The following is a 22,922-nucleotide window of genomic DNA, read 5'->3' on the forward strand; positions in this document are numbered from 1 at the left end:
TTATTGTAATCTTTATAATGTTAAACAAATCGAAATATTTAAATATAAGTGAATAGTCAGTGTCTTTGTCATAATTCCAATTTACATTTATTGTGTAACAGTGAAGTGTGTGGAACGAAAAGTACACTGACACAGCTATTCCCATGAAATTTGCAAATAAGATTTCTGTATACAGTCATTTGAAGAAGGTATATCAACGTTGAACATCAGTATTTACATAATAATAGTATGAGTTTCTGTTTGTCCATTTAATAACTCGAAAAACTTCTCAGCTTTTAGTTCAGCCTCATTACGGCTTCGTGCAAAGCATCATGGGAAGTCCAGAACGAAGCTTGTCATACCGTGGAATTGAAGCTTATATATAACAGTGTTTAGAGATCGTTTGTGAAGAAGTGTTCTTAGTTTCAGATCAAGAAGTTATCATGGTTGAGAAGAACCAGACTACAAAAGAGGACAAACAGATTGATAGTCATGGGCGTTTTGCCCAACGATTACTTTTGTTAGTAATGAGTCTGGCTTCTTTGTCGTGCTGTGTTTACTACTATGGAGCTTTCCTACAGGAGTACTTTTCTTATCCTGTGGTCCTGAATGTTAAGGTAAACAACAGTGGAATTATGTTGTTTCCAGGGGTAACGATATGTAACAGACATAGGTAAGTTTGATTTATTTATTGTGTGTATGTGACACAGAACTAATAACAGGGTTTCTCATACACTTGTCTGCTACAGGTTATTTCTGAGACGATTCTTTGTTTTATACAAGTTACGATTAAGCAGTGTTTATTCTAACAGCTATTGTTTATTGCAAATGACATTTATAGTTGGCACTATTTACTTGTGATGGAAGCAGATCAGGTTTAAATATGAACATTGTAAGAGATACGCGGGCCTGGCATGGCCAAACGCGTAAGGCGTGCGAATCGTAATCCGAGGGTCGAGGGTTCGCGCCCGCGTCGCGCCAAACATGCTCTCCCTCCCAGCATTTGGGGCGTTATAATGTTACGATCAATCCCACTATTCGTTGGTAAAAGAGTAGCCCAAGAGTTGGCGGTGGGTGGTGATGACTGGCTGCCTTCCCTCTAGTCTTACACTGCTAAATTAGGGACGGCTCGGTGCAGTGGGCTAACAACCTACTTACTTAAATACTTGTTGAAGAATCCGCAAGTGATTGCGGCCCTATGTTCCCAGATGGAATCTAATGGTGATAACTAACTAATGAATACACACTTCTTGCTCTAAATGAACACATTAATTTAATAGTTCGATCAAGATTATTATTCGAGGTGTTTTCGGACGTAATCCCATTAATATCTCAGATGGCTCAGACAGCTTAGGAGATTTATATTAGTACTAACTCCATATATGCATGAATACATATATATTAACTTAATAACGCACAATAATATGATAAATTACTGTAATAAATATAATAAATGTGTGTATATATATACTAAATTTCATAAGCAATACTGTTAATAAAAGTAACAGTAAGAGAATTATATTGTGTGCTTTACATTCCTGAAAATATAAAAATAGATGTTAGCATCATTAAATCCCAACACAACCAAAACAGCTTAACCTCCAGTGACTAATGAAGTAATTACAGCTACGTGGCTTAGAGTATCTAAATATCTGAGATAAATTAGTGTAGGTCTGGCATTAGTACAGTCAATCCCACTATTCCTTGGTGAAAGAGTAACCCAAAAGTTGGTGATGTCTAATTGCTATATTAGGAAAGGTTAATGCAGATAGCCCTCGTGTAGCTTTGCGCGAAATTCAAAATAAACAAAGAAATTGGTGCAAGACGTGTTGCTAGCAGGGTGGTTCACAAAGTTCCACTAAAGAAGTCAATGTTTGTAAAGTAATGATAAATAACAAATTATATGAAGTAAATACCAAATCGTAAAATAAATAGCAAATCATATTAACAGTGCAATTAGAATAATCAAGTAAGAAGTAAAAAATTAAATTTAATCTATGGTATGTGTAACGTAACAGTTTTATCTTTGTCAATCCCATGATCATGTACAGAGCAGTTAGCCGGAAGTAATCGGTAAAGTTAAACCTTAAAAAAAGATGAAATATCGATACACTAAATTAATAAAGCAACGTTAAGTCACGTGGGTAAGACTAATGGTGACTAGAGCGGCCGATTATCAATATAAAATAGTGTGTAAATACAACAGTTTGGAAGATGTAGTGATAGTTTTGTACGCCCGCCATCCTTTAATCTGGACATTAGGAAATTACAAATCGCCATCACTTGGACTACAAGTTACCAACAAAAAAGTAGAATTGAATTAACACAAAGGAAGAATATGTTCAGTGAAGAGATTCGAACCCGTGAAAAATATATTGAGAATCGATAGTCATAACTACTGGGACATGTTAGGCCTAAATTTCGAAGAAAAAACTTCGTTTATGACGAACGGGAGTGAGTTTGAGCTCTGCATTACATCATGCAATTTCAGATAAGTATTTAATATAATAACAAATAATCAGTAACCAATAAATAACGTAAGATGAATGATTTAGAACAGAACTGTTTAAATGGGAAGTTCATAATTTCAAAATAAAAGTGCTTTTTTTAAGTTTTGTACTTTAACGGTTTTGTTTTTTTTTTTTTGAATTTCGCGCAAAGCTACACGAGGGCTATCTGCGCTAGATATTCATAATTTAGCAGTGTAAGACTAGAGAGAAGGCAGCTAGTCATCACCACCCATCGCCAATTCTTGGGCTACTCTGTACCAACGAATAATGGGATTGAGCGCTTCCACGGCTGAAAGGGCGAGCACGTTTGATGTGACGAGGATTTGAATCCGCAACTCTCGGATTACAAGTCGAGCGTCATAACCAACTGGCCATGCCGGGCTTGTTTGTAGAGATAAAAGAGTTTGTTTTATTTCTTGTCTACCAGAATGAAACCTGATTGTTAAGTAATCAAAGTTTCGTGTAAAAACCTTCGACAATTTGGAACAATAATAATTATTGAATTAAACAGATTAAAAGTGTACAATTACGACGAAAGGCACAACCAAGTTTGTCATATTATAGATAGAGTGGCGAATATTGAACATTATAGAGAATGTATATATGTGGTTGTTTGGTCAGCCCCGCTCCTTGTTTATCACGTGCCCCCGAAACAACGACGACAATACAACAGTCCAGAAGAACCAGGACATTGTTAACAAGGTAGATACTTACCTATCACTGACCGAGAACCAACGAATGGAAATCAGCACAAGTCTTCATGAAAGTCTTGCGAAATGTTCATACGAAGTCTCTGACTGTTATAGCACGTAAGTAGAATTTTATTACCCAAGTTTGGTTTCTTGTATTTACCTTAACCTCACTGAAAAGTTTGTGAGGTTGTTGGGTGAGGAGAGTGTATGTAATACATATTTAAATATACTTGATGGTTGTTTATTGAACAAACCTGAGACAACTTTATCTTTAACATCGAAGAATAAGTTATAACTGATAAATACACATGAAATTTTGAGAGTACTTAATGTATCTATATATTTTGTCATTGTGAAAATTTTAAATATTGGTAAGAAGGAAGTGCAAAGTTCAGCTTATTATTCTGTTTACACGTGGCTCAGTGGTCAACTCGGGTCCGATCAAGTTCTTAACACGGGTCAGAGCATGGCTCAGTGGTTAACATGGGTCCGAACGTGTCTCAGTGGTAAACTTGACGGACGGTGAAAACGTGCCGCTCATTGCCAAGACAGCAACAAACAAACAATCATACATCACACTTGCTGGTGTAAGTAGAACAGCCGAACCTTATTGTTAAGTCGAACAAGAGTAGCCCAAGAGGTAACGATAGCTGTTGTTGACGAGCGGGCCTTCGTAATCTAAGGGTCGCGGGTTCGAATCCCCGTCGCACCAAACATGCTTGCTTTTTCAGCCCTGGGAGCGTTATAATGTAACGGTCAATCCCATTATTCGTTGGTAAAAGAGTAGCCCAAGAGTTCGTGGTGGGTGGTGATGACTAGTTGCCTTTCCTCTGGTCTTACACTACGAAATTAAAGACAGCTAGCGCAGATAGCCGTTGTGTAGCTTTACGCGAAATTCAAAACAAACAAACAAACTAGCTGTCTTCTCTGTAGTTTCTTAGTAGTCCAAGAGTTGAAGATGGCTGTTTTTGATTAGCTATATTGTCTCTAGTTTATAAGTTGAGCAAGAGTTGATGGTGGCTGTTTCTAACTAGTTATCTTTTCTCTAGTTTCTAAGTAGCCCAAGAGTTGACGATGGCTGTTGCTAACTAGCTATTTTCTCTCTAGTTTTATCAGCTTAATACTAGTGACAACTATACTCAAGTGACCCTTCTAAAGTTTTATGCCAAACGTCTGTAGGAATTAAAGATGGTACCCAGACATATTTGTGAACTAGTCTTTGTCCAGGTCTGCTGCTGAGAGGTAGAATTCAAAAACACATTTCTAACTGAAGAGATAAACGGTTAATCGAATGAAAACTGGACTTTATATTTCTCTCTTGCCAAAAGTTATGTTGTATAATATTAAATAAACTACATCAACACCTGATTCAGTTCTTTGCATTTCATTGTTTCCACTGCTGGGTGAATGTTCTATGATATGTAGAGGCTGTCACAGATCTTTGGGTTTCGTTGTTTCTACTGATGATTGAATGTTCTATAATCTGTTGAGGCTGTCACAGATCTTTGGGTTTCGTTGTTTCCTCTGATGGTTGAATGTTCTATGATTAGTATAGGCTGTCACAGATCTTTGGGTTTCATTGTTTTCACTGATGGTTGAATGTTCTATGATCTGTATAGGCTGTAACATTGTCACAGGTCTTTTTTTAATGACGACAACGCAGTGTAGAAATAGCAAGTTTATCAAATTTGCCAGTTTGCTATTTTTAGTTTTACTCTACAGTTTAGTAGCACCAGACTCTTTCTTAGTCGTTCACTTACTTTGTAATTAATGAAAGAAAATATTCATTTTTTGTAGATTAATTTAGTATTTTTATATCTCTATCACTAATTTAAATCGTTGTTTGAGATTTTACTTGGTTTATTTCGTGATGACCTGACGATTACCGTAAAAGATCGAAACGTTGTTCGCTCCTCTACATAGAATTTTCTCCAACCATACCATCCATTTTTACATATACACTTGGTTTATTTGTTTGTCTTTATCAATTTAGCCCCTACCCTGGAACATTCGTATCTTTTACATGCGCAATGTGTTGCGTAAATGATTTGATCCTATATTTGCATGGTATACAGTATGAGTTACAGGCGTGCGATGTAGCAATTTCGGACTGTTTGGTGTGTAAAACACGTTAAAGAGAACAAAACTATTATAGGATATTTTATAAATCAAACACATAAGTTTGAAAATTAAGAGGTAGTTGGGTAAATGCTCTTCGATAATTGAATAATATAGGTATCCTGTATAAATTATACGACACTTTTATATTGAGAAAACAAATAAGTTAAAAAAATTTGACAAAGTGAAGTGACCGTTTATTACCAACTGTATGGACCTCTTTGTAACTACCGAAGCCTTCTACTGTATAAATGATGTACTATATAAAAACAGCAATAATTCAATTATATCAGGCCTGACATGGACAGGTGGTGAGGGTGCTCGACTCGTAATGTGAGGGTCGTGGGCTCAAATCCCCTTAACATGTTTGAGCTTTTAGCCGTGGGATGTTATTATGTGACGGTGAATCCCAATATTACTTTTTAAAAGAGTAGCCCAAGAATTGACGGTGGGTGGTGATCACTAGCTATCTTCCATTTAGTCTTACACTACTAAATTAAAGACGACTAGCCCAGATAGCCCGCTTGTAGCTTTGCGCGAAAATTCAAAACAAAGAAACAATCAAATATATCCTGTGAAATTCTTATTAGTTGGCTTCTTATAATGGCCGTTAGATGGTGTTAAAAACATTAATAACTATAGTATTAGAATATTTTTTTGTTTGCTTCTCTGTTTTGAATTTCACGCAAAGCTACACGAGAACTATCTGCGCTAGTCGTTCCTAATTTAGCAGTGTAAGACTAGAGAGAAGGAGCTAGTCATCACCACCCACCGCTAACTCTTGGGCTACTCTTTTACCAACGAATAGTGGGATTGGCCGTTACATTATAAAGCCCACACGGCTGAAAGAGCGAGCGTGTTTAGTGTGACGGGAATTAGATCCCGTGATCCTCGGATTACGGGTCGAGTGCCTTAACCACCTGGCCATGTCAAGCCTAGAATATTTCGAACTCATTCACTGCCTTCATTTCAAGTTTGATACTGTTTAATCACTTTGTTTGTCCCAGATATTTGGTAATTGTGACTTTTCTGTTGTGTAGTTTTCGTTCATTTATTTATCAGTAATTCCTATTCTGTAATTCAAGATATATCTATCTATACTGATGTAAAATAATAACGTTTTCTAACTATATATATATATATATATATATATGTGTGTGTGTATATTATAAATGGCAGAAGTTTCACAACGTTTTGGAGTTTTCTGTACGGAAACTGTTTTACCTTTAACCCTAAACGTGGAATGAAAGGTCGTGATACTCTGATACAAACTACAGGAGCTATGGCTGGTGGGTAGAAGTTTTCTACTTATTTATTTTGGCTGCTATGTTCTAATACATGTTTTTTTTCTTTATCTGGTAAACAGGTGTCAACTTTTGACATTAAAGTAGAAATATGAATTATTGTCAACAATCAAAAATATTCACAGATACGTTGATAATTATAAGTTTAATACTAACTTCTGAAAAAAATGTTTAATAATTTATTACTATTTTTGTTTTCCTTTAACTTCAACGAATCAGCAAGTCTCTAAACCAAACCTAACAATTATGGAAAGTTAGAACGAAACTGTTCAAGCATTTAAATTCAGCCCCATATAAGTCGAAATTTAAACATGGTTTTCTCTGGTTTTTTATTTCATTTCTTCGTATTGTGCAGCTAATGAAGGAATTTATATCGAGGTATTTACAATGAAAAATGATGAAGCATTATATACATGAACTCAGTTTTGGTAACACTGAAAACCGTAACGTTTATCAGGTTGAAACTTCAAACCATAAGTTGTGCCTTTACAATAACTCACGGAAGAACGAAAACGCAAAGTGTGATTTTGTTATTATAGGTCTAGATCTTACCTTCGGTGTACCAGATATAGTTGGAAATAGAATGGATGAAGAAGATTTACGATTGAGGCTTGTAATACACTCTCCGCATGCCGTGCCTGATATTGAGAATGATGGTATAGACATCGCACTAGGCACATCACTTTCTGTGGGGATTGAACAGGTAATCTCTCATGTAGTACTTTCGTGTTACTTCATAGAAACAAATTTCTGAGCCTCATACTTTAAATGTAACAATCAAGTGATTTTTTTAAATTTTGCGCAAAGCTGCACAAAGGCTATTTGCGCTAGCCGTCCCTAATTTTCCAGTGTAAGACTAGAGGGAAGGCAGCTAGTCATCACCACCCACCGCCAACTCTTAAGCTACTCCTTTACCAACGAACAGTGATATTGATCGTCACATTATAACATCCCTACGACTGAGAGGGCGAACATGTTTGGTGTGACGGGGATTCGAACCCGTGACCCTACGATTACGAGTCGAGTACCTTAACCAACAGATCATGCCGAGCCATTAAGTGATTTAGATAATTATAATCGCCGGTCTTATGTTCGTCAGAATTAACGTTGAACTAGTTAGGCCTGAGAATAAGCGAACTGGAACGAGCCTTTGTACTGGGAGTCAATTTGAAAAAAAAACCAAAACAGTATCAGATGTGGCAGTTAACAACTTTACGTAGAACTAATAAAATTAATTGTTAGAAATGTCACGGCCGTCTAAGTTATTTGGCCCAAGAGTAAAGGCCCTCATAACAAAGTTATAACTTAGTTTAGGGTAGTCGCTGTTGTCGAGACCTGCAGCGTCCCTCTGCTGAGCGTCTCACGTCCAGTGTTCGATAATAACAGCACTAGATAATCTAAACGTATAGTCACCAGAGCTTTTGTCCAAACGTTTCAAACTTCACGCCTAATAAAACTGATAAAATCTTCAATGGTGAGCAGACATATCTTTTGTCTGACACTCGCCTCGCGCCGACCACTTTGCAACCTGCGAGTTGTGAGTTCGAATACAATCACTTTTTAGCTCGCCCTTTCAGCAGTGAGGGCGTTATAACGTGATAGTCAGTCACACTATTTGATTAAAGTAGCCCACGTAGCAGAAGGTGTAATGTTGACTGGCCATCCTCCCCCTAGTGTAGGCCAAAAAGCTTTTCCGTTTAATTATTACCCATGCTTATCGACTCTTGTTTACCATAACCTTCTTAGCTCACCATGGCTACGTGGTTAAGGCACTCGACTCGTAATCATTACCAGTAAGTAGTACGAAAACTTCTGTTTAGCACAAAGCTACACAACAGACGATCTACATTCTGTCCGGGCCCGGCGCTTGACTCGTAATCTGAGGGTCGCAAGTTCAAATCTCCGTCACACCAAACATACTCTCCCTTTCAGCTGTGGGGGCGTCTTAAGGGGAATACAAAAGGCGGAAGACTTTCGAAACATCGTCCTCCACACTTGTGTCTCCACAACATGTATTTGCTGTGCATTCTACGAAGTTTCATCATGAATACGCTGCCTAAACAAACTATAAAAAAAAAAACAACAGAATTAATGCGTTATGTTGTTGTAATAATAGTATTAAAAGGTAAAGTTATTGTAACAATGGTATTAATAGGTAGTCTTATTGTAACAATAATGTCAACAGGTAGACTTATTGTAACAAAGTATTAAAATGCAGACTTATTGTAACAACAGTATTAATAGGTAGTTTTATTTTAACCACAGTGTCAGTATGTAGTGTTATTGTAACAAGTGTCAATAAAAAGTATTGTTGTGACAATAGGATTAAAAGGTAGACTTATTATAACAATAGTGTCAATATGTAGTCTTACGTGAACAATAGTGTCAGTAGGTAGGCTTATTGTAAGAACAGTGTCAAAAAGTAGTATTCTTACAACAACAGTGTCAAAAGTTAGATTTATTGTAAGAATAATTCCTGTAGGTTGTATTATTTTAACATCAGTGTTAGTAGGTGTTCTTATTATGAGAACAGTGTTAGTAGGTAGTCGTACTGTAGTAACAGTGTTAATAAGTAGTATTGTTCTGACAATAGTTTTAAAAGGTAGACTTATTGTAACAACTTATCAGTTTGTAATTTTATTGTAACAGTAGTGTGAATAGGTAGTCCTACTGTAACAATAGCATTAATAAGTAGTCTTATTGTAACAATAGCATTGAAAAGTAGTATTCTTGTAGCAATAGTATTAAAAGGTAGGTTTATTGTAACAATGGTGTCAATAGGTAATCTTATTGCAACAATAGTGTGAATAGGTAGTCTAATTGTGACAATAGTATTAATAGGTAGTCTTCCTGTAATAATAACATCAATAGGTAACCTTATTGCAAGAATAGTGTTAATAGGTTGTCTTATTTTAATAAGTGTTAATAGGTGGTCTTATTGTAGTAAGAGATGTAAAAGATATTCTTATTCGAAAAATAGTATTTACAATTAGTTATTGTAAAAATCATGTTAACAGCTAACCTTAATGTAACAATTTTGTTTATATTTTTTTTCTTTTTAATAGCTGGTGCTGTTGTAACAAGAATGTTAACAGCTGGTAATATTGTAATAAAAGAATTTTTATAGCTGGCATTATTGAAAGAAAAATGTTAATAGCTGGTATTATTGCAATAAGAATAGTGTTGGGAGCTGGTACTATTGTAACAAGTGTTAATAGCATGTACTACTGTAATAACCAGAATGGTAATAGCTGGCATTATTGTAACAAGAGTGTTGATATCTGGTACCATTGTAACAAGAATGTTAATACCTGTAATTATTGTCATAAGAATGTTAATAATATATAGATGGCGTTATTGTAATAACAATAGTATTGATAGCTGCTACTATTCTTAGAAGAATGTTAATAGTCGGTACTATTGTAATTACAAGAACGTTAATATCTGGTATTATTGTAACAAGAATGCTAATAGTTGATACTATTGTAACAAGAATGCTAATAGTTGATACTACAGTAACAACAATAGTGTTTATAGCTGGTACTGTTGTAACAATAGTGCTAATAGCTGTTTTCGTTCTTACAACAATTGTGTTAATAGCTTCTCTTTTTCTTATTGAATTAGGTGGACTATCATCGTTTACCAGAGCCATACAGTGATGGATGTTACAAAGATGACAAAAACGAACCAGGTGCTTACAACAAGAAGGTTAGTGACGTAACGGAATAGTACGTCACGAGGAAGATATGTCACGTGATAAAGACACGTGCTTTTAATAATAGGATTTTTTGTTTTGTTCAGTTTTCAATCAAAACTTAATGTGTTTTAATTCAATCTTAACGTTTGCATTTTAACATGTTTAATTTCAACCTTAACCTTTATATTTTAACACGTTTTAATTCAACCTTAACCTGTGTATTTATCGTCTTAATTCAGTTTTAACCTTTGTATTTTAACATTGTTTAATTCAACCTGAACCTCTGTATTTTACCGTGTTTTAATTCAATCTCAACCTCTGTATTTTGACATGTTTTAATTCAACCTTAACCTGTGTATTTATAGTCTTAATTCAACCTTAACCTTTGTATTTTAACATGTTTTAATTCAGTCTTAACCTTTGTATTTTAACATGTTTTAATTCAGTCTTAACCTTTGTATTTTAACATTTTTTAATTCAACCTCAACCTGTGTATTTATAGTTTTAATTCAGTCTTAACCTTTATATTTTAACATGTTTTAATTCAATCTTATCCCATGTATTTTGACTGATTATATATTACTGTTCCTAGATGCACTGTTGTAAACCTATACAACATAGACACCACATGCATAGCTTTGTACTTAACTACACACACAAACGATCATTATCCTGAATATTTTAAATAAATTAATTATAAATATGTATCCTGCTTATTTTTCCATTAATAGCGACAGTAGTAAATGAATTCCATTTGAAAAGACTGAAAAAAAAATGTTAACACTGAGGAGTTTCTAGACTGGGATATCCAGTGTTGAAGAGTTTCGTTTGTTTGTTTGACCATCGGGCTACCTCCGCTTGTCATTATTAATACTGAGTCAATCGATTAACACTGTTGTTTTTGAATTTTGTACAAAGCTACACGAGGGCTATCTGCGCTAGCATCCCCTACTTTAGCATTGTATTACTAGAGGGAAGGCAGCTAGTCATTATCACCAACCACCAACTCTTGGGTTACTCTTTTACTAACGAATAGTGGGATTGACCGTAACATCATAAGACTCTCACGGCTGAAAGGGCGAGCATTTTTAGTGTGACAGGGATTCGAACCCGCGACCCTCCGATTACGACTCGAACGCCTTAACCCACCTGGCCATGCTAGACCCGATAAATTAAAGGGAAGGCAGTTAGTAAGTAGAATCAACTGCCAATTTTTTGGCTACACCAATTTAAACGTGGGATTTAACTTTTACTTCTAATCATAACCGAATTCAGAAAATTTAAAGCTCAATTTTGCATCAGCAGGGCCCAAATTTTTGGTCTTTGGATCCACACTATACTAGTCACTGAGCGATGAATAACGGCGTATTGTTAATGTCGTGATACATTATTGATTAATTATCTATTATATGCATTTTAGTGAATTATGTAAATTAAAGTTTCTTAAGAATATTTATATATTATAGACAACTTGATTTCTGTCATAATTACTAGTTACTGATTTAATAACTTTCATCCATTAAAGTATTTCGACATAAATATTATTGTGACAAATCTGAAATTTGTGTTCTTTAAGTAATTTAATGTACTTTCCTTAATTTGTTATTAGTGACAGTCAGCTGTTTCTTATACTTACTTATTTACAGGTTAGGAGAGTTTAATAGTTGTGGAGCCTTTTTGTATACCATATATCATCTATTACCCCTAGTGATGCAGTGATGCATCTATATAAAGACCAACCACTAACCACTTTCATTTATAGCCAAGAAATTTGACCTTAGCACCTGATCTCATCTCAACAATAATCTACTCAAGTAACTTCGTGGTACCTGAACTCCTCCAAACAATAATCTACTCAAGGTACTTCGTGGTACCTAAACTCATCCAAACAATAATCTACTCATGGTACTTTATGGTACCTGAACTCCTCCAAACAATAATCTACTCAAGGTGCTTCGTGGTACCTAAACTCCTCCAAACAATAATCTACTCAAGGTACTTCGTGGTACCTAAACTCCTCCAAACAATAATCTACTCATGGTACTTCGTGGTACCTAAACTCCTCCAAACAATAATCTACTCAAGGTACTTCGTGGTACCTAAACTCCTCCAAACAATAATCTACTCATGGTACTTCGTGGTACCTAAACTCCTCCAAACAATAATCTACTCATGGTACTTTGTGGTACCTAAACTCCTCCAAACAATAATCTACTCATGGTACTTTGTGGTACCTAAACTCCTCCAAACAATAATCTACTCATGGTACTTTGTGGTACCTAAACTCCTCCAAACAATAATCTACTCATGGTACTTTGTGGTACCTAAACTCCTCCAAACAATAATCTACTCAAGGTACTTCGTGGTACCTAAACTCATCCAAACAATAATCTACTCAAGGTACTTCGTGGTACCTAAACTCATCCAAACAATAATCTACTCAAGGTACTTCGTGGTACCAGAACTCCTCCAAACAATAATCTACTCAAGGTACTTCGTGGTACCTAAACTCCTCCAAACAATAATCTACTCAAGGTGCTTCGTGGTACCTAAACTCCTCCAAACAATAATCTACTCAAGGTACTTCGTGGTACCTAAACTCCTCCAAACAATAATCTACTCAAGGTACTTCGTGGTACCTAAACTCCTCCAAACAATAATCTACTCAAGGTACTTCAGTGGTACCTAAACTCCTCCAAACAATAATCTACTCAAGGTACTTCGTGGTACCTAAACTCCTCCAAACAATAATCTACTCAAGGTACTTCGTGGTACCTAAACTCCTCCAAACAATAATCTACTCAAGGTACTTCGTGGTACCTAAACTCCTCCAAACAATAATCTACTCAAGGTACTTTGTGGTACCCCTACAATAATCTGCTGAACCTTGTTCCTCACATCTCACCTTCCACCATCTACGTGATACTTTGTTCATGACACTATTTGGAGATCTTAAAATTATTTACAATAACTACCTTGACCACCTGGGATCAATCACTTTCCAGTTAAATACGAGGACTGTTTATTATCACTCGAGCTGCCAAAACTCTCAAATGCTTTCTATATATGTATAATAAAACTTGTTTTATTTCATAAATTCAACAACGTTGTTCAATGAGCTTTTACGTCTTTGTTCTCTTTAGGGATCAAACCTTAAATTATCACTATAAACAATAGATCTTAGTGCTGAGCTGTATAAACACAATGTAACTGTATAATTGTATAAACTATTTTATCTTTTATTATAATGTATTTTCTCTTTTCTTAACCAGCAATGCTTCCAGAAATGTTTACAACTTTTAAGTAATGAAACATGTGGATGTGGGGACCCAACAATTAATTTACCTGATGGAGTACCACCCTGCCACCTTAAAGAAGCTAATGATGGTAAGAAAAGAACAGTATTTAGTAGTACAACCTTACCATCTTAAGGAACCTACTGAAGGAGGTTAAAAAAACAGTATTTATGTGTACAACCCTGCTACCTTAAGGAAGGTACTGATAATAAGTAAAGAACAGTATTTATCTAGTACCACCCTGCTAACATAAGGAAGGTACTGATGGTAAGTAAAGAATGGTATTTATGTAGTACCATCCTGCTATCTTGAGGAGTGTACTGATGGTATGTAAAGAACAGTTATAATGTTGTTCCACCGTGCTAACGTAAGGAAGGTACTGAAGGTAAGTAAAGAACAGTATTTATCTAGTACCACCCTGCTAACTTAAGGAAGGTACTGATGGTAAGTAAAGAATGGTATTTATGTAGTACCACCCTGCTAACTTAAAGAAGGTACTGGTGGTAAGTAAAGAACAGTATTTATCTAGTACCACCCTGCTAACTTAAGGAAGGTACTGATGGTAAGTAAAGAATGGTATTTATGTAGTACCACCCTGCTATCTTGAGGAGTGTACTGATGGCATGTAAAGAACAGTTATAATGTTGTTCCACCGTGCTAACGTAAGGAAGGTACTGAAGGTAAGTAAAGAACAGTATTTATGTAGTACCACCCTGCTAACTTAAAGAAGGTACTGGTGGAAAGTAAAGAACAGTATTTATCTAGTACCACCCTGCTAACTTAAGGAAGGTACTGATGGTAAGTAAAGAATGGTATTTATGTAGTACCACCCTGCTATCTTGAGGAGTGTACTGATGGTATGTAAAGAACAGTTATAATGTTGTTCCACCGTGCTAACGTAAGGAAGGTACTGAAGGTAAGTAAAGAACAGTATTTATCTAGTACCACCCTGCTAACTTAAGGAAGGTACTGATGGTAAGTAAAGAATGGTATTTATGTAGTACCACCCTGCTAACTTAAAGAAGGTACTGGTGGTAAGTAAAGAACAGTATTTATCTAGTACCACCCTGCTAACTTAAGGAAGGTACTGATGGTAAGTAAAGAATGGTATTTATGTAGTACCACCCTGCTATCTTGAGGAGTACTGATGGCATGTAAAGAACAGTTATAATGTTGTTCCACCCGTGCTAACGTAAGGAAGGTACTGAAGGTAAGTAAAGAACAGTATTTATGTAGTACCACCCTGCTAACTTAAAGAAGGTACTGGTGGTAAGTAAAGAACAGTATTTATCTAGTACCACCCTGCTAACTTAAGGAAGGTACTGATGGTAAGTAAAGAATGGTATTTATGTAGTACCACCCTGCTATCTTGAGGAGTGTACTGATGGCATGTAAAGAACAGTTATAATGTTGTTCCACCGTGCTAACGTAAGGAAGGTACTGAAGGTAAGTAAAGAACAGTATTTATGTAGTACAACCCTGCTAACTTAAAGAAGGTACTGGTGGAAAGTAAAGAACAGTATTTATCTAGTACCACCCTGCTAACTTAAGGAAGGTACTGATGGTAAGTAAAGAATGGTATTTATGTAGTACCACCCTGCTATCTTAAGGAGTGTACTGATGGTATGTAAAGAACAGTTATAATGTTGTTCCACCGTGCTAACGTAAGGAAGGTACTGAAGGTAAGTAAAGAACAGTATTTATCTAGTACCACCCTGCTAACGTAAGGAAGGTACTGAAGGTAAGTAAAGAACAGTATTTATCTAGTACCACCCTGCTAACTTAAGGAAGGTACTGATGGTAAGTAAAGAACGGCATTTATGTAGTACCACCCTACTATCTTGAGGATTGTAGTGATGGTAAGTAAAGAAAGGTATTGATGTAGTAGTACCATGCTTCCTTCAGGAAAGTACTGATTGTAAGTAAAGAACACTATTATTGTAGTACCACTGAGCTAACATAAGGAAGGAACTGAAGGTAAGTAAATAACAGTATTTATGAACATCTTTATTAAATCTATGTCCCAAATAAAATGAATAGTATATGGAAAAAGATAGACCTAGGAATTGTACAATTAATAGTTTCTGTGAGTGTTATCAAGACACCATAACTCATATTGATGGAGAGTGTTCGTTTTATTATAACCAAACCACATTGTGCTATTTGCTTTGTCTGTCAAAGAGCATTGTACCACTGATTTTAATATTATAAATCCAAACACTTACTGCTGTCTTAACAGTGGATGGTTTACACTATTAACCGTAAGTAGTTTAAAAAATTACATAAATATCAAAAGTGTGCAAGCTCCATTCTACTCTAAAAGTACATTCTTTGAAAATGTTGTGTGAAGTGACATTTCTTACTATTGATAAATACATTCTTTATTCTATGGTAGAATGTTAAATATATATTGATATATTTCTCGTTCTATGAAAAAAAATGTTAAAATATAGATTAACATTCTTTATTCTATAGTGAAAACAATATTAGTCGTTTTAATCAAAATTAATGGAATAACAGCTAAAACAAATTATCTGCGAGATATATTTGTAATATTGACTGCATATTCCAAATTTTTATTTCAAGAAACATTATTAATGCTACTTAAATTACTTAGTTTACAGGTTTTAATGACACTTGTTTTGTACTGTAGTAATGTTTCAGATACTTATCTTATAAATGTTGCATTTAAGATTAAAAGTTGCAAATCACTTATTGTTTAGAAGCTTCCCAGAGGGAAATAACATAGAAGTAAATATAGTTCGTGGCTAATTATTTGCAAATTGAATAGAATATTTATGGATATTATTGTTTTTGTAATTATGTAAGTGTGTCCTGCAGTTTATACAAAACAAAATTTATTTAAAATAATTATCTGTGTTTTCTAGTGGTGTAAAAGATATCCAGATAAATGCATAAAGTTCAAATCGAGATAACTGCCATTTTAAGAGTCTGTAAACGAATTTATAGAAGAGAAACGTTTTTATTTAATGAAAAATTAATCCGGAAATGTAATTATTGAATAATATAATTTTATAAACTGTACTTATGCACTAATGTTAACATATAAAAATGTCTTTGCTTGAAGTAAAATCTATCGAAGAATTTTAAGGATGAAATAATTTGGTTGTTACGAAACTTTTATCGAGACGTTTCGCGGCATGTAGAAAAGATTTATGGGTATTCTTAGTATTTTTTATGTAAACACGAGTAAACAAAACATCAACGAAATACAATACGAAGTGAGGCTCTAACGGGTTTTGTGTTTTTTGAAGGACACGTGTGTAAAATATATGGTCTGAAACTGACCACGCCCACCCTTCAAAGAAACTAAAACTGACCACGCCTACACATCTTAGAAACTAAAATTGACCTTGACACCCTTCACAGAAAAATAAATTGATCTTGACACCCTTCGTAGCCACTAAAATTGACCTCGTTTACCCTTCATAGATATTAAATTTGTTTGGATGAGTAACGAGCTAAAACTCGGTTATTTTTATCAGTCATGGACTAAAAACTAGTAACTATTTAGATGGAACATAAACTGATTAAATGTAGGTAAATCAGGTGAGTTAAGGCGTTCGACCTGTAATCTGAGGGTCGCGGGTTTGAATTCCGGTCGCACCAAACATATTCGCTCTTTCAGTTGGGGGGGGCATTATAATGTGACGGTCAATCCAACTATTCGTTGGTAAAAGAGTAGCCCAAGAAGTGGCGGTGGGAGGTGATGACTAACTGCCTTCCCTCTAGTCTTAGAGACGGCTAGCGCAGATAGTCCTCGTGTAGCTTTGCGAGAAATTCAAAACAGATAAAATAAACAAGTAAATCATTACCTCCTAGTGTTTGATGCAATTTTTATTGAAATCCTAGGAAATAATGAAGGTTGAAATATTGAATACTAAATTAAGGTTGGAAAAGTGTAAACTCCAGTTATCCAATTCTCTGTTATTAGTTTGTGATAATTAAAAATGCATCAGAATGAAATATTTCGTTCCAAGCAATGTGTACGAACTTCATTTAAAAATTAATATAATTTTTAAGTATTGTTTTTTTACTACACCTATTGGTAACTGTATAAATCCTTTTCCTAGAATGAACTTTTGGAGAGTATTAGCAAGAGTATTTGTCTATATTCAAACTAAGAAAAGAATTGTCTACACCAGTAACCTTAAATACGAGGTAGGTGTTTGATGCTACATTTCAAGGTCTAATAAGATGTAGAAATAAACTTCTTAATACATGAGTTTTGGTGCAAAGTAGCAGGGTAAAATCTTAAGAAATCATTTCTCTATTTTGATAAAGATGATTAACATTTAGAATTAACAATTACAGGTTAATCACAGCGTAACATTTGTAAGCCAGAATTACAGGTTAATCACAATGTAACAGAAGCAACAATTACAGATTAAACACAGTGCAACATTTAGAAGGAACGATTACAGGTAAAACAGAGTGTAACAATTACAGGTTAATTCTGTTTAGCATTTAGAAGCCACAACTACAGGTTAATCAGAGTGTAATGTTTAAAAGCGACAATTACAGGTTAACACAGTGTAACATTTAGAAGCATCAATTACAGGTTAACACAGTGTAACATTTAGAAGCATCAATTACAGGTTAACACAGTGTAACATTTAGAAGCATCAATTACAGGTTAACACAGTGTAACATTTAGAAGCATCAATTACTGGTTAACACAGTGTAACATTTAGAAGCATCAATTACTGGTTAACACAGTGTAACATTTAGAAGCAACAATTACAGGTTAACACAGTGTAACATTTAGAAGCAACAATTGCAGGTTAACACAGTGTAACACTTGGAAGCAACAATTGCAGGTTATCCACAGTGTAACACTTGGAAGCAACAATTGCAGGTTATCCACAGTGTAACACTTGGAAGCAACAATTGCAGGTTATCCACAGTGTAACACTTGGAAGCAACAATTGCAGGTTATCCACAGTGTAACACTTGGAAGCAACAATTACAGGTTATCCACAGTGTAACACTTGGAAGCAACAATTGCAGGTTATCCACAGTGTAACACTTGGAAGCAACAATTGCAGGTTATCCACAGTGTAACACTTGGAAGCAACAATTACAGGTTATCCACAGTGTAACACTTGGAAGCAACAATTGCAGGTTATCCACAGTGTAACACTTGGAAGCAACAATTGCAGGTTATCCACAGTGTAACACTTGGAAGCAACAATTGCAGGTTATCCACAGTGTAACACTTGGAAGCAACAATTGCAGGTTATCCACAGTGTAACACTTGGAAGCAACAATTGCAGGTTATCCACAGTGTAACACTTGGAAGCAACAATTGCAGGTTATCCACAGTGTAACACTTGGAAGCAACAATTGCAGGTTATCCACAGTGTAACACTTGGAAGCAACAATTGCAGGTTATCCACAGTGTAACACTTGGAAGCAACAATTGCAGGTTATCCACAGTGTAACACTTGGAAGCAACAATTGCAGGTTATCCACAGTGTAACACTTGGAAGCAACAATTGCAGGTTATCCACAGTGTAACACTTGGAAGCAACAATTGCAGGTTAATCAGAGTGTAACAATTACAAATTAACTCAGTTTAGCATTTAGAAGCAACAATTACAGGTTAATCAGAGTGTAACAATTACAAATTAACTCAGTTTAACACTTAGAAGCAACAATTACAGGTTAATCAGAGTGTAACACTTAGAAGCAACAATTACAGGTTAATCAGAGTGTAACACTTAGAAGCAACAATTACAGGTTAATCAGAGTGTAACACTTAGAAGCAACAATTACAGGTTAATCAGAGTGTAACACTTAGAAGCAACAATTACAGGTTAATCAGAGTGTAACACTTAGAAGCAACAATTACAGGTTAATCAGAGTGTAACACTTAGAAGCAACAATTACAGGTTAATCAGAGTGTAACACTTAGAAGCAACAATTACAGGTTAATCAGAGTGTAACACTTAGAAGCAACAATTACAGGTTAATCAGAGTGTAACACTTAGAAGCAACAATTACAGGTTAATCAGAGTGTAACACTTAGAAGCAACAATTACAGGTTAATCAGAGTGTAACACTTAGAAGCAACAATTACAGGTTAATCAGAGTGTAACACTTAGAAGCAACAATTACAGGTTAATCAGAGTGTAACACTTAGAAGCAACAATTACAGGTTAATCAGAGTGTAACACTTAGAAGCAACAATTACAGGTTAATCAGAGTGTAACACTTAGAAGCAACAATTACAGGTTAATCAGAGTGTAACACTTAGAAGCAACAATTACAGGTTAATCAGAGTGTAACACTTAGAAGCAACAATTACAGGTTAATCAGAGTGTAACACTTAGAAGCAACAATTACAGGTTAATCAGAGTGTAACACTTAGAAGCAACAATTACAGGTTAATCAGAGTGTAACACTTAGAAGCAACAATTACAGGTTAATCAGAGTGTAACACTTGGAAGCAACAATTACAGGTTAACCAGAGTGTAACATTTGGAAGCAACAATTACAGGTTAACCAGAGTGTAACACTTGGAAGCAACAATTACAGGTTAACCAGAGTGTAACATTTGGAAGCAACAATTACAGGTTAACCAGAGTGTAACATTTGGAAGCAACAATTACAGGTTAACCAGAGTGTAACATTTGGAAGCAACAATTACAGGTTAACCACAGTGTAACATTTGGAAGCATCATTTACAGGTTAACCACAGTGTAACATTTGGAAGCATCATTTACAGGTTAACCACAGTGTAACATTTGGAAGCATCATTTACAGGTTAACCACAGTGTAACATTTGGAAGCATCATTTACAGGTTAACCACAGTGTAACATTTGGAAGCATCATTTACAGGTTAACCACAGTGTAACATTTGGAAGCATCATTTACAGGTTAACCACAGTGTAACATTTGGAAGCATCATTTACAGATTATTATCTGTACTCTCAGGAGCTTTGTCTGTGAGAACTAACGCACTTCATACTATGGAAGAATAACAAAATATCATATTTTTTGTAATATTTGTTTGTATGATACGTGGTTTTGTTAAAAGTGACTTGGTGAAAACATGTTTATGGTGTGTGGTTTCAAGTATTTTACCAAATTATGTTGATATACTCTGTTTCCAACATTTATTTTCCCTCTAATACCAATGAAAAGCTCCAACCTTCACTTTTATATTCATGCTAGACCCAGGACGTGTTGAGGAATCTCGGAGGTCAATTTAGTCTGTGGCTGGGCATTTCCCTCACTTTTACCTTCAAAAGAACCGTGCAGCTTATGAAAGATATCTTTGTTAAGTTCTGGAAAGGAAAACGTTCATTGAAGGTTTCTCCAGATCCGTAATCAGGAAGTTCCAAGAACGTCTTCGTTGTCTTTCAGACTGACGTTGTTTTCTTAACTAATACGCAATTACTGCCTAGCAGATATATATCATACTTAGTGAACCAGCTAGAATCTTCCTAAAACAGCTTGTTTATTTACTTGTTGTTAGGCTACACAATAGGCTATTCGTATATAGATACCTGATTTTTGGTGTCAAAATCCCTCAGACGTATGAATGATTCACCAGAGTGTGCTTTGAAAGTACAGAATTCAAATACTTTAAAGAAAAGACAAACTGAAAAGAAATAATAAATTATTTGTTCTGGTTTTAACAAGTTTTAACCCAAGTTCAACACATCCATTAGAATCCAAGGGATATTTTACATTACAGATACTTGGACGTATCTTTTAGAGATAAGTTTCTTAATAAATATTTTTTAATTGAAGACAGAAAATTAGGTGGTACTAAGGTCTACCTAATGACAGTGAATTAAGAATATATCAATAAAGTCACAGTCTTAGCATTATTAGTTAGTAATAAGGTCCACATGATGACAGTAAATACAGAATATATCAATAAAGTCACATTCTCAGCGCTATTAGGTAGAACTGTGGTCCACATGATGACAGTAAATACAGAATATATCAATAAAGTCACAGTCTCAGCATTATTAGTTTGGACTAAGGTTCACATGATGACAGTAAATACAGAATATATCAATAAAGTCACAGTCTCAGCATTATTAGGTAGTTATAAGGTCCACATGATGACAGTGAATTCAGTCAGTATATATCAATAAAGCCACATTTTCAGCATCATTAGGAAGTACTAAAGTCTACTTGAAAACAGTAATTTCAGTATATATCATTAAATTCACATTCTCTGAATTACTAGTTGCTACTAAGATCTCCATGATGACAGTGAATTCAATATATATCACTAAAGCCTTGGTGATATATATATATATATATATCGCTAAATATATGGTCAGCTTTACGAAGTACTAAGATTTACCTGATGGCAGTAAATTCAGTATTTGTTACTAAAGTAACATTCTCAGCATCATTAGCTGGTTCTAAGGACTACCTGATGACAGTAGATTCAGGCCTAATATATCAATAAAGCAATATACTCAGAAGCATTAAATCATAGTAAGGACTACCTGATGACAGTAAATCCAGTCGGTAATATCAATAATACCACATTTTCGGCATCATTAAGTAGTATTAAGGTCTACCTTATCATAATAAATTCTATATATATCAATAAAGACACAATCTCATCGGTATTATGTGGTACTAAGGTCTGCATGGTGGTAGTAAATTCACTGTATACCTTTAAAGCCATATTCTCAGCATCGTTAGGTAGTTGTAAGGTCTACTTGATGACAGTAGGCTCAATATACATCAATAAAATTATATTATGGGCATCGTTAGCTAATAGTAAGATATACCCGATGATAGTAAATACGATATATATAAAAAAAGCCGCATAATAAGACAATTATGTAGTCATAAGATGTACCTTATGACAGTAAATTCAGAAAATATCAAATAAGCTCCATTCTAAATTTGTTTAGCTAATACTAAGGTATACCTGATGACATTAAATTCGGTATATTTCAATAAATCCACTTTATCAACGTCATAAGTTAATACTAAGGTCTACCTGATTACTGTATATTTAGTCAGTATATATTAGCAAATATGTATTCTCAGTATCATTAGCTGGTAATAACGTCTATATTAATTAATCAAGTGCGAGCCTTTTGCTTCTGATACTTGAAATCTCTGTTGATAGCCCTAACGCAAAAAATGCGGGAAACATGTTCTTGTTGTAACTATAAACATGTCGAAAAATTTAAACTTGAATTTAAAAAATCGGATTGGGCAATTTTGGTTTTTGATGCAGTTGTTTCCCACTGTCTTGTGAGGGGCGTGTTGGAAATATGTTCTGCCGAGGTGTATAACAAACGTATATAATAATTCA

The 22,922-nt window shown here is 34.9% G+C and overlaps 1 protein-coding gene across 7 annotated transcripts in view; it reads left to right on the forward strand.

Annotated features, from left to right (window-relative positions):
* LOC143238456 (epithelial sodium channel subunit gamma-like) overlaps positions 1–22,922 on the forward strand; it is a 146,311-nt gene that overhangs the window by 15,482 nt on the left and 107,907 nt on the right. For 2 of the 7 annotated variants that reach the window (XM_076478706.1, XM_076478707.1), the window contains exons 3-9: positions 403–652; positions 3,111–3,298; positions 6,479–6,588; positions 7,143–7,306; positions 10,228–10,311; positions 13,573–13,687; positions 17,691–17,778. In XM_076478706.1, coding sequence (XP_076334821.1) covers positions 3,228–3,298; positions 6,479–6,588; positions 7,143–7,306; positions 10,228–10,311; positions 13,573–13,687; positions 17,691–17,695 — 549 coding nt within the window. In that variant the 5' untranslated portion in view covers positions 403–652; positions 3,111–3,227 and the 3' untranslated portion in view covers positions 17,696–17,778. Of the gene's footprint in view, positions 1–402; positions 653–2,884; positions 3,299–6,478; positions 6,589–7,142; positions 7,307–10,227; positions 10,312–13,572; positions 13,688–17,690; positions 17,779–20,797; positions 22,597–22,922 lie in introns of those variants that run through there. The other 5 variants (XM_076478703.1, XM_076478705.1, XM_076478704.1 and 2 more) reach the window with 4 other exon arrangements.

Source organism: Tachypleus tridentatus, chromosome 13, assembly GCF_004210375.1.
Source record: "Tachypleus tridentatus isolate NWPU-2018 chromosome 13, ASM421037v1, whole genome shotgun sequence".
Classification (NCBI taxonomy): Eukaryota; Metazoa; Arthropoda; class Merostomata; order Xiphosura; family Limulidae; genus Tachypleus; species Tachypleus tridentatus.